This window comes from Solanum tuberosum, unplaced genomic scaffold (assembly GCF_000226075.1).
Source record: "Solanum tuberosum cultivar DM 1-3 516 R44 unplaced genomic scaffold, SolTub_3.0 scf00005, whole genome shotgun sequence".
NCBI classification, from domain to species: domain Eukaryota; kingdom Viridiplantae; phylum Streptophyta; class Magnoliopsida; order Solanales; family Solanaceae; genus Solanum; species Solanum tuberosum.
In genome coordinates this window covers 2,729,346-2,743,359 of record NW_006238931.1, presented here as the reverse complement: position 1 = coordinate 2,743,359, position 14,014 = coordinate 2,729,346, and the positions used below count along the sequence as shown (strand labels likewise).

General features: G+C 35.6%; 1 protein-coding gene across 1 annotated transcript; it reads right to left on the bottom strand.

Moving 5' to 3' along the window:
- Window positions 1-12,401: 12,401 nt before the first annotated feature.
- LOC107060569 (uncharacterized) lies at window positions 12,402-13,672 on the bottom strand. The gene is made up of 2 exons (XM_015308585.1): window positions 13,553-13,672; window positions 12,402-13,346 (listed from the first exon to the last, which is right to left on the bottom strand). The coding sequence occupies exons 1-2, from the start codon at window positions 13,670-13,672 to the stop codon at window positions 12,402-12,404; spliced, it is 1,065 nt and encodes a 354-aa protein (XP_015164071.1).
- Between the last annotated feature and the right edge of the window lie 342 nt (window positions 13,673-14,014).

The following is a 14,014-nucleotide window of genomic DNA, read 5'->3' as shown; positions in this document are numbered from 1 at the left end:
TCACCACAATGTTGATTGTTATTCCTCAATGATCTATTGCTGCCCGGAACAATGAATTTTGGTCTCTGATCCTACATCATAAACCGATGTAGCGTCCGAGGATGGTCAGTATGACGATTACTCGTATGTAACCCAGGGAAAAAGATAATCAGTAGACATATATAAAACATAACCATAACAGGCAAAATCAGAAGTGCAAACCCAAAACATTTGGACATAGACCTTTCAAAAATCATTAATCATGAGTAAGGTAGTGTTCACCGACATAATGCATCCAACGGGCTATATGGGTCCAGCCTCTGCCCGACCGAGGGCCCCAATCTATGTACGCTGCATGGACTTGAGAAATATAAGAATTTGGCGAACCAAACTCTCCCAAATAAAAGACTGTAGAGGCTGCTCCGATTAACAACCTACAGTGGTCATCCATATTTCAGGACAGGGACCTCCTATGTCAGTAAACGCGGTTTCGAGTGATGAGTCACAACGACTTTACACCTTCCCAATGATACTGTCAAACTCTCTTTAAGCCCCCAATTAAATCATTTTCAAGTTTCTATTTATTAAGAGTTATCCAAATAAGACATATTCCCATTGGTATCGTCATACCAAGATTTGCAAATTGTAACCATGCCAATTTCATAGTTGGCATTAAACTCTTAACCCTCCTTTGAAAATCAAAGACTCATTTATGTTAAAAACATTTCGTTCAATGCCAACATCCAAGTCTTTCCAAGTTATAAGCATATAAAATGCAAAATCATTAGCTTTTAACCGGGATGGAAAGTTACCCTTTGTTCATCATTGAAATCAAAGTTTTTGAAAGACTCATAGATTTTTGAATCCATTATTTTTAGGAAAAACCATTTTCAAAATCATATGAGGAAATTCACCTATTCAAAACCAACAATCCAAATTCTGAAATCATAATAAAGTAATTTGAACACAATTAACAAGAGAGGAACATTTGTAATCAATTTTCAGGAAATCATCTCTCAACCCTTACCACAATTCATAATTTAGAAAATACGAATAACAAAATATAATATGAATCTTGTATGAATATTTTGAAGTAGGAAGTGTATAAACATACCTTTTGACGAAGAACTTAAGAAAGGGACCTTGAGAATTAACCTTAGATCTTGCTTCTTGAAGTGTTGGAGAAGAAGAGAAGAAGAGTTTGTCGTAACTTATCAAATCTCTTTGATTATAGATTTTGGGGGAAGTTAATAGTCACGGATTAGGGTTATAAGATGAGGAAAGGACAAAAACACCACTCTTAAAATGTGAAGAGAAGAGAAGACTTAAATAACTTAGGAGCCGATGCACGGTCTCGCAGCTGGAGCCTACATCGCATGACACTTCACGCGACCTTAACAGTGCTACTGACTATGTCGCGCGGTCATGCAGTTGATGTCCACTTCATGAGCCAGATCGCACAGGATCCGTAGTGCCTAGCAAATTGGGCATAACTTTTAGCACATAACTTGAATTAACGAACGGTCGAAGTGTTGGAACAAATGCTTCAAGACTTTTAATTTTCTTGGTATAAGACCACACAAAATCTTAATACTCCAGGAGTTCCTTATAACCTTAATTCACATCCAAAGATCTTCCCATAGTAAGAAATTATTTTCAGTATCTATCAAATATTAGAAATTATCAAGTTTGGAGTCTATATACATTTAAAGAACGACTCAGATCATAGTTTGGAAATTTGGGGTGTTACAATATCCCCTTGAAATCATTTGTCCTCGAATGAGAAGTTAAGACACGTATAGCACGATATATGTGTGGAATGTACAGTTGTACACTATCAATGGAACTCATGTTAAGACCTTAATCGCCAAAACCAATTCTTTTAGCACCACCGACCCAACATAGAACCTATGAACCCAACCATTATAGAGCTGCATCTAAGGATAAGCACGTCGATAGGAATACACAGTGATATAGATATAAGATTAGGATTGGTACCTTCGTTAGCCTCATCTTGATGAAGTGAATAAAAAAGGGTATCTCTACTTCATGTCCTCTAACGATTCCCAAGTATCTTCTTCTACCTTGTAAATTCCTCTATAATACTTTAACCGCAACTATTTTTTTATTCCTCAACTTCTGGACTTGACGATCTAGAGTTTCAATAGTACCTAAAAATCTTTTCTCACCTACCTCATGACACACAATAAGGGAACGAGACCTCATACTATATAAAGTTTTGAAAAGGGCCATTTGAATACTAGAGTGGTAGATATAGTTATATCCAAACTCAATTAGGGGTCTTCCAAAAAATCATTGACCCACGCCCTTAAGTTTAGCAACACTTTTCAACTATGTCTACCTCCCTTCATCATTTCCAACTTAGAAATAATTCACCATATCATCACTATAATCAGAAGAACTCAAGGTCTAATCAAGGAGTACTAGACTAATAGTATCAAGATCTGCGAATCTATAAATCACCATATTCAAGCCTAACATTACTACACCCACTTTATAGATCTATTAACCAAAAAGCAGCAACTTCAATCATTTTCATTGGATCTGCACCACATATCCACTTTCTAACAATTCCACATAACGACCGTTAATCTCACTCTTACCCTTTCATCTATAACTTTAGCTCAAAATTTTCACACGACAACCTTCCCACAGGAATATCTAGTACTCTCTTATCTATATCATTTCTCCCTCGCTTTAAAACACCACTATGTACCATCATACGATAAGGGAAGTCAATGAGGTATACAAGCTTCAAGAAATAGGAGTAATGCTGCTCAATTATGACTCATATTTTTTTGCACTACTCAAGGGAGGAGTAATATATGGTATAATAGGCACTTATACCTCCTCAATAAAATGCATAGAGAATGGATCATAGATGATCTTTCAAACATACATATAACATGACACGAGTTCTCAGGAAACGAGCATATCGGGAAACATAAGTTAATAGCTCATGAGAAGGGTAACACAAAGTTTTGGGATCCAAATATTAGGGTGAAACCATAGGTTACCATATGAGACATTTCCTCCTTGCTCAAGGAGTGAAGCATGAGTAAGAATTTGCATAAAGTGCTTGGGCCATAGACATAAGCACAAAATGAGTGTGTAAGACATGACCCACATTCCATCTTGGGCTTAGACATAATATGATACAGATTGATAACCTACTATAGAGTCAGGTTGTATAGAGTTGAGAATTACACGAGCCTCACATAATCATACTTGAATATCTGGAAGTTTAGAGGCTAGGGGAGCTTGTATCAATTGAGAATCATTATTGCCTTCAGTTAGCAGGTCAGACATGAACGTAGGTATGTACACTGTTAGGAATTTGCTTTTTCAACTGCACTTTTACTTTTACTGCATTATATTAGATAAGACTTGGTCAATTAGTTGTTAGCCATCTATTCCTATTATTTAGGAGAAGTTAGTGAGTTAGGAATATGCTAGTAGTGGGATTACTACTTTCTGTTTCTTATTCCAGTCTTATAAATGAAATCTGAAGACATCAATAAAAATGTTCTTCTACCAATATTCTTCTTGACTTCTCTGCTTTCTAAAACTCATACTACTAAAATTTACCAACAATTGGTATCTAGAGCTTTTTTATTTTGCGGGATCTGTGGGTATTTCTGTGAGTGATTGTTTCAAGTGACTCAAGCACCACAATCAGAAACAGCAAAAAGATTAAAAAATGGAAGAAAGCTCAAGTTTCTCGGCAATGGCACCTCCTGTCTTCAATGGTGAAAATTTTCACATGTGGGCAGTGAGGATGGAAGCTTATCTCGAAGCTTTAGATCTTTGGGAGGCAATCGAAGAAGACTATGAAGTTCTTCCGCTACCCGGAAACCCAACAATGGCTCAACTCAAAAATCACAAGGACAAGAAAACCAGAAAATCTAAGGCAAAGGCATGTCTTTTTTCAGCAGTCTCTTCAACAATTTTCACTCGTATCATGTCTCTAAAATCAGCAAAAGCCATCTGGGATTATCTCAAGGCAGATAGTGAAAGGGAGATGATCGTATCAAAGGTATGCAAGTGTTGAATCTCATTAGAGACTTTGAGTTACAGTAAGATGAAAGAATACGGAACATTAAAGAATACTCTGACAGGCTTATGAGCATAGCAAACAGAGTAAGATTACTTGGCTCTGAGTTTAAAGATATCTCTACTAATAGAATAACAATGTGTATCTCGAGACATGGCCCCCGACATACCATGAAAACCAAAGAAAGACGTAAAGAAAAGTCCATTTTTCGGAAGATGGAAAGCTCACCACAATGTTGATTGTTATTCCTCAATGATCTATTGCTGCCCGGAACAATGAATTTTGGTCTCTGATCCTACATCATAAACCGATGTAGCGTCCGAGGATGGTCAGTATGACGATTACTCGTATGTAACCCAGGGAAAAAGATAATCAGTAGACATATATAAAACATAACCATAACAGGCAAAATCAGAAGTGCAAACCCAAAACATTTGGACATAGACCTTTCAAAAATCATTAATCATGAGTAAGGTAGTGTTCACCGACATAATGCATCCAACGGGCTATATGGGTCCAGCCTCTGCCCGACCGAGGGCCCCAATCTATGTACGCTGCATGGACTTGAGAAATATAAGAATTTGGCGAACCAAACTCTCCCAAATAAAAGACTGTAGAGGCTGCTCCGATTAACAACCTACAGTGGTCATCCATATTTCAGGACAGGGACCTCCTATGTCAGTAAACGCGGTTTCGAGTGATGAGTCACAACGACTTTACACCTTCCCAATGATACTGTCAAACTCTCTTTAAGCCCCCAATTAAATCATTTTCAAGTTTCTATTTATTAAGAGTTATCCAAATAAGACATATTCCCATTGGTATCGTCATACCAAGATTTGCAAATTGTAACCATGCCAATTTCATAGTTGGCATTAAACTCTTAACCCTCCTTTGAAAATCAAAGACTCATTTATGTTAAAAACATTTCGTTCAATGCCAACATCCAAGTCTTTCCAAGTTATAAGCATATAAAATGCAAAATCATTAGCTTTTAACCGGGATGGAAAGTTACCCTTTGTTCATCATTGAAATCAAAGTTTTTGAAAGACTCATAGATTTTTGAATCCATTATTTTTAGGAAAAACCATTTTCAAAATCATATGAGGAAATTCACCTATTCAAAACCAACAATCCAAATTCTGAAATCATAATAAAGTAATTTGAACACAATTAACAAGAGAGGAACATTTGTAATCAATTTTCAGGAAATCATCTCTCAACCCTTACCACAATTCATAATTTAGAAAATACGAATAACAAAATATAATATGAATCTTGTATGAATATTTTGAAGTAGGAAGTGTATAAACATACCTTTTGACGAAGAACTTAAGAAAGGGACCTTGAGAATTAACCTTAGATCTTGCTTCTTGAAGTGTTGGAGAAGAAGAGAAGAAGAGTTTGTCGTAACTTATCAAATCTCTTTGATTATAGATTTTGGGGGAAGTTAATAGTCACGGATTAGGGTTATAAGATGAGGAAAGGACAAAAACACCACTCTTAAAATGTGAAGAGAAGAGAAGACTTAAATAACTTAGGAGCCGATGCACGGTCTCGCAGCTGGAGCCTACATCGCATGACACTTCACGCGACCTTAACAGTGCTACTGACTATGTCGCGCGGTCATGCAGTTGATGTCCACTTCATGAGCCAGATCGCACAGGATCCGTAGTGCCTAGCAAATTGGGCATAACTTTTAGCACATAACTTGAATTAACGAACGGTCGAAGTGTTGGAACAAATGCTTCAAGACTTTTAATTTTCTTGGTATAAGACCACACAAAATCTTAATACTCCAGGAGTTCCTTATAACCTTAATTCACATCCAAAGATCTTCCCATAGTAAGAAATTATTTTCAGTATCTATCAAATATTAGAAATTATCAAGTTTGGAGTCTATATACATTTAAAGAACGACTCAGATCATAGTTTGGAAATTTGGGGTGTTACAATATCCCCTTGAAATCATTTGTCCTCGAATGAGAAGTTAAGACACGTATAGCACGATATATGTGTGGAATGTACAGTTGTACACTATCAATGGAACTCATGTTAAGACCTTAATCGCCAAAACCAATTCTTTTAGCACCACCGACCCAACATAGAACCTATGAACCCAACCATTATAGAGCTGCATCTAAGGATAAGCACGTCGATAGGAATACACAGTGATATAGATATAAGATTAGGATTGGTACCTTCGTTAGCCTCATCTTGATGAAGTGAATAAAAAAGGGTATCTCTACTTCATGTCCTCTAACGATTCCCAAGTATCTTCTTCTACCTTGTAAATTCCTCTATAATACTTTAACCGCAACTATTTTTTTATTCCTCAACTTCTGGACTTGACGATCTAGAGTTTCAATAGTACCTAAAAATCTTTTCTCACCTACCTCATGACACACAATAAGGGAACGAGACCTCATACTATATAAAGTTTTGAAAAGGGCCATTTGAATACTAGAGTGGTAGATATAGTTATATCCAAACTCAATTAGGGGTCTTCCAAAAAATCATTGACCCACGCCCTTAAGTTTAGCAACACTTTTCAACTATGTCTACCTCCCTTCATCATTTCCAACTTAGAAATAATTCACCATATCATCACTATAATCAGAAGAACTCAAGGTCTAATCAAGGAGTACTAGACTAATAGTATCAAGATCTGCGAATCTATAAATCACCATATTCAAGCCTAACATTACTACACCCACTTTATAGATCTATTAACCAAAAAGCAGCAACTTCAATCATTTTCATTGGATCTGCACCACATATCCACTTTCTAACAATTCCACATAACGACCGTTAATCTCACTCTTACCCTTTCATCTATAACTTTAGCTCAAAATTTTCACACGACAACCTTCCCACAGGAATATCTAGTACTCTCTTATCTATATCATTTCTCCCTCGCTTTAAAACACCACTATGTACCATCATACGATAAGGGAAGTCAATGAGGTATACAAGCTTCAAGAAATAGGAGTAATGCTGCTCAATTATGACTCATATTTTTTTGCACTACTCAAGGGAGGAGTAATATATGGTATAATAGGCACTTATACCTCCTCAATAAAATGCATAGAGAATGGATCATAGATGATCTTTCAAACATACATATAACATGACACGAGTTCTCAGGAAACGAGCATATCGGGAAACATAAGTTAATAGCTCATGAGAAGGGTAACACAAAGTTTTGGGATCCAAATATTAGGGTGAAACCATAGGTTACCATATGAGACATTTCCTCCTTGCTCAAGGAGTGAAGCATGAGTAAGAATTTGCATAAAGTGCTTGGGCCATAGACATAAGCACAAAATGAGTGTGTAAGACATGACCCACATTCCATCTTGGGCTTAGACATAATATGATACAGATTGATAACCTACTATAGAGTCAGGTTGTATAGAGTTGAGAATTACACGAGCCTCACATAATCATACTTGAATATCTGGAAGTTTAGAGGCTAGGGGAGCTTGTATCAATTGAGAATCATTATTGCCTTCAGTTAGCAGGTCAGACATGAACGTAGGTATGTACACTGTTAGGAATTTGCTTTTTCAACTGCACTTTTACTTTTACTGCATTATATTAGATAAGACTTGGTCAATTAGTTGTTAGCCATCTATTCCTATTATTTAGGAGAAGTTAGTGAGTTAGTTATATGCTAGTAGTGGGGTTACTGCTTTCTGTTCTTTATTCCAGTCTTATAAATGAAATCTGAAGACATCAATAAAAATGTTCTTCTACCAATATTCTTCTTGACTTCTCTGCTTTCTAAAACTCATACTACTAAAATTTACCAATAATCCGATTCTGGACCTCAGACATAATCATGGCTGAGAGGAACAAAACATAGGTAGAGTGTCTTCTTAAAAAGAAGTACAAGTGATACGTTAGAATAAGAAAGGATCCCTATGAAACTCATTATAGAACCCTCTATAAAATTCAAAGCCTGCCATGGCCTGGTCCAATACTTAATCAACTGTCCTTATCTCCAAGGTCACCATCCTAAGTTTATAAGCCTATTGTATTAACAGATCTATAAGCACAATACTCGATATGACGAGGAATTCTATACTTGGAAGCTACCAACTTCTTTCTAGGCCACCCCTTACAAAGACAGTATCTTTACCTATACCAATTATGTCATCATCCTAAAAATTAACTCTCATGCATGGGCATACACATTCCCTATTCTTTAACACTTAACAATTTATTTCCCACTCCTTAGTCTACTAGCATTAAACTTTTTTATCTCACATCCTTCCCATTAAAGGGATTTAGTGCTGTACAAAGGGCACACATCGTCCAACTATAATTTCCTCAATTCAACTCTAATGAGAACTATATAATAACCATGTAACCTTCTCCATAAGAAGCAAATCCAGCATACTACTAGGTACACATAGCATTTATAAACTTAAGATCTCATCTAATAGTATTATACCTTAGGTACAATATATTCTTACAAACTTAAGGCTCTTATTCACCTACAAACTTAGCCACAATTCACTGTTTCAACACTAGTCCTCACATAAATCATGCGCACGTACATATTAAAGATTCTCAAGAGATACACATTGAAACTATTTCTCACACCACATCTAGCCTAATAGATCCATTTCCACAAAGACTATTCTACCATCCTCAAGATATCATCTTTTTTTCCACCATCAACATCTATAGTTCAAACTTAATGTCTAGTACAAATCCTGGAATACTGATAGAATCTCCACATACTATACTAGTCCATCAAAATTTTGGTAACTAAATCTCTAATTTCATGCAACTATGGCCTACATACACATCTTTTTTTGCAACATCAGTACTATTGCACCTTAAATTTACTACACATGCACCTCCTCACTTATTAGATCGGCTTGCAAATACTAGAAAATAAATTGAGGATCACCAGTCCACTAATCCCATGATAAAGTAGTAAAACCTATCTTACACTCTATCTAATTATAATCTCTTAGCACATTCTTATTTTTCACATCACATCTATCTACTCATACATACATTTAAATCATACTTATAGTTATAAGCAACAAGAAGTTCTTCCCCAAAACCACCAATTGAGCTTAACATTTGTAAATTCTTAACCACCCTGTCTTTCCATTAACCACTCATGTTTGTTCTTCAAGAACTCCTTCCTTATTTCAAATAAACTCCAAAAACATCACAAGGAACTACCCTTTTTCTATGAACTATCATAAAATTTTCTAATAGTGCTAGACATAACCAACACAATAAGTATGTACCACCTTCATCACTCAATTAATGGGGACAATACTCTCGCTATTTTGTCCAATCAATTCCTATTCCCACTCTCAGACTTCTAAACATATGACTCCACATCTCAAGCTCTAGGGTCATCTCACTGCTCATGGGTCACAACACCCTAATTTATATTTTATACCGGGTGAAAATACTACCTCCATATTAAGATACATATATTATTTTAAGTTGGCATATAAAAAAAATTATGAGAGCACCTGGACACCCATCCTACCATAGCTTAAATGCATGATTCACGAAAATAAGGGTATACACTTGAACCAATAAACTTTGATGCACTAATGGACTCCTCTAAAGCTGTAGTGCGAGTTTCGTACCCATTTTGATGACTAAATATGAAAGAATATCACCATTATAAATATATGCTTTAAACACGTCCATTACTTCAAAAATTAAGGCATAGTCAACAAAATTAGAGTAAAGAAGGAAGTCTCGATGAATTTATCACAAACAACTCGATTGCAAGATCAGGAATATGAAAAAATGAGAAACATTTCTTAAATGTATCATACCTTCCTCATTATAAGTGAAGAGAAGAGAAGACTTAAATAACTTCGGAGTCGGTGTGCGGTCGCACAGCCGGAGCCTATTTCGCGTGACCTTAATATTGCTACTGACTATGTCGCATGGTCGCGCAGCTGATGTCCACTTCGCATGGCGGATTGCACAGGACCCGTAGTGCCTAGTAAAATGGGCATAACTTTTAGCATATAACTTAAATTAACGAACTGTCGAAGGCGTTGGAACAAAGGCTTCACGAACTTTCATTTTCTTGGTGTAAGGCCACAAAATCTTAATATTCTAGGAGTTCCTTATAAACTTAATTCACATCCAAAGATCGTCCCATTGTAAGAAATTATTTTTAATATCTATCCAATATTATAAATCATCGAGTTTAGAGTCTATACACATTTAAAGAATGACTTGGACCATAGTTTGAAAATTTGGGATGTTATAATAAATAAGGTACTTAGGCATTGCTGTAACGTGTACTACTTATTAGTGCCTGTTAAACTTCTTATTTACTCATACCTTTAGTAAATGAGAATTACTAGAATGGGGATTCAACTGATTATGAAATGTAAATATAGTCACCTAATAAACGTGGGCTAGCAGAAAAATAGGGATTAAAGAAAAAGTAATACAAATGTAGGAAAAGAAATTACAACTAATTAATTTCAAAATGCAACTTCTTACAATGATATTTTTAGAGTAGCTCAATCTTATAGGGGGTATTTTGACATTTCAACTTTCAACTTTTTTTGGTCCCACTTTTAATAATATATGATAAAAGAGCGTATCCACCCTCACAACAGACTTTAAGATGATATGTGTAAGCGTATTTGAGAATGAAATTGCATCAGTTAAGGGTTTCCACACTTAAAAAAAAAAAAACTTGGGCATGTGTTCTCCAACGTGCTTTTGGTAAAATGCTATGGTCTGACTGTTCTTACTAGATATGGATAAATTTCACGTCCTCTAAGCTCAGCCCATCAGATATAATTATTCCTTAAGATGTTGTTTCCACAGTACCAAGCTTGTGATTCATGAGAATGATATGTATGCATGATCATAGTAAAAAAAGTAAAAGGTATATATGAATGTCATTTTGACCATGAAAATCATAGGCTGCAAGTCTTGTGATTAGAGATGTGTATCCAATTAAATAAGTTTAAACAAGTCATATGATCATGTAAGAGTCCACAAAAAATGGGTGTGGTGATTAGAGATGTATGAAGAAGACTTGTGATTATATAATTAACATCCTTAGAACAGTGTTTGAGAAAGCATAAGTATGTTGTAAGGATGTCACTTGCTATGTGTGGTTATACAATCAACATACTTAGAATAAGCATGTGATCATGTATGAGTACATAAATTGGGGGTGGCAATCAACAATGTGTGGTTGAACAACATGTGATCATCCTTACAACATACTTACGCTTTCTCAAACATTGTTCTAAGGATGTTGATTGTATAACCACAACTCTTCCTCATACATATGTAATCATCACACCTAATTTATGTGGACTCTAACATGATCATATGACTTGTTTAAGCTTATTTAATTGGATAAATTTAAAAAATATAATTTATTATTAATTAATTATTGTCCTTTTTAAATTCTACTAGTTTTGGTCTATATATAAGTGTCATATTCTAGTAGGTGCAGTATCAACAATGCTTTAACATAGATATAAACCTGAATATACCTTACTAATGTCAGAGTGTAAATCTCATTGGTCACACACACACCACACACATAGAGATGCATCGATTGTATAAGGGGTCAATATATTTTGGCAACCAGTACATAATTTGATATACAAATTTCAACAGTAACATATGATTTTTTGATATTTCTTTAAGTAAATATTTCGATATACAAATTTTACAACGGTAATAAAAGTTCAAATTGCTACTTTTTCAACAGTAACATCTGATTTTTTGATAATTCTTTAAGGGGTAGTTTGGTAGAGTGTATTTTCAGAAAATGTTTGTATTAGTCATTTTTGAGTTGGTTATACTTAGATTATTTCTTATGGATAGTTTGATTTGGTGCATTAAAAAAGCATGCATATAATAATAATACACATGCATTAAAATACACAACTTCAGATCATGACTTTTTTTTTACAACACTTTCTTCTTTAATCATTCTAATTAATGCATTAAAATCATTGCATCACGAATACCATGAATTTTCATATATTAATAATACACAGTTTAATAGAGAACGGGTGGACTCGGTAATAAACATCAATAGATAGCGTACAAAATGTATGCCATCTTTTGATTGATCTATATTAGATCATGACTAATTACGATAATAGCTGGCACTAAATTGACCAAAATGTTGGCAGCAAAAAAAACAGTAGTTTGATTACAAAAACAAATTCTATCAAGCTTGTTTAAGATTTGTTGTTGTTGACACATGTAGTTCTCTTGTGTCCGGTTCTCTTACAAATTGAACATTTGACACCTTTTCTTGTTTTTCTTCCTAGCTTGGTATCGACAAGAGGCGGAAGAATCTTCACATTAGCAATTCTTCTGGCACACACCATTTCGACTCGAGAGGGACAACATTAATAGAATCCATGTATGCAAGAATGTATGCTTCAACTTTATACAAAGGCAAAGAGTACTCATAGATGCTCATACCATACGCATTGCCATGCTTCGATCGCAAATCGACCATCGCATGAGCACAAGGTATCTTGATCAAGTCATAGTCCCTACATAAACATGACTTTTCCAGTAGGTCCACATAGGCAGTAACACCCGCACCGAACACGGTAAATTGATTGCCGTCTCTGGTTACATTCTCCACATACAAGGAGTCGTCATCGATCAGTTTTTTTCTTGCGATTTTTTCGGCAGCCGGCACCATTTGATTACCCATTGATTTGAGGATATATGCATGCCTCTCCCTAAACAATTCTCCAAACCTCTTAGCAATCGAATTAAATATAGATGCCACGGGATACTCTCTTTTGTCTATCAACATAACATTGAGTGACTCGGCGATATTTGTGGTCATCACATCATATCTATTGCCAGGAAAATGTGCCCTGCTCCACTTCTCAAAATCAATATCATGCTCAAGGACGACAGCTGCCGCGGGGCATTTGTTCTTGAATTCTACAAAATGATTGTCAAACTCCTCCAAAGAATAAAACTTTGCCGCATTGTAGTAAAGATAGAGGGAATCTCCACAATGATAATTTACGCGGAGATTTTCACCAAGGTGCCTCATACAATATCCGTGGTGAGCATGATTGTAAACGTTCACAATACCGTTGGCGATACTCCTGTGTCTATCAGAGATAAAACACAAATCTGGTTCATTGATCACAATCTCCTTCAACTTCTCAAAGAAGAATGTCCAAGATGCATCATTCTCTTTGTTCACGACACAAAAGGCAATTGGATAAACATGATTCTCCGTATCTTGTGCAACAGCGCTCAACAACACGCCCTCGTATTTACCATGTAATGAGTGCCATCAACCGCAATTACCTTTCTTATGTGGGCAAATCCCCTAATGCAAGCACCGAAGACCAAAAAATAATACATGAACCTGTTACTATCCTTGTTTACCATGATACAACCAACATTAAGTGTCTCGAACATGTAAGAAAAAGTCGGTAAGCATGAATATCCGTTCTCCACTGTCCCTCAGACCATTTTCTTGGCAACCACACCACCCTTCCAACATTTCCAATAGCCTGGACTACAATGAAAATAATTAAACATAGCTCTTTGAATCTCTTTAACATTTGGACCTTTGCCATCACGATACATATTTACACAAAGTGAAGCAATGACTTTGATTGAAAATTTTCTATGGCTACTGTTGGCATGTTAAACGCCACAACTATGTTCGCCAATATACTTGTAGATACGAAATATATTCGAACACTTATATTTCCTCGCCCACAACATCCATGCACAGTTGCGAGATACACATTTCACTTTTAAGTATTTAGTACAACTCTTCACAGTAACAAAATCAAAAGACTTCTTTGTCATCGCTTCGGCTAATAACAATTGCAACTCATTCTTGTTACTGAAAGTTTGGTTTATGAATAAATTAGTTTCATCGGAGAAGGAATGGTTGGATTGTGATCCCAATTCCTGTTCTCC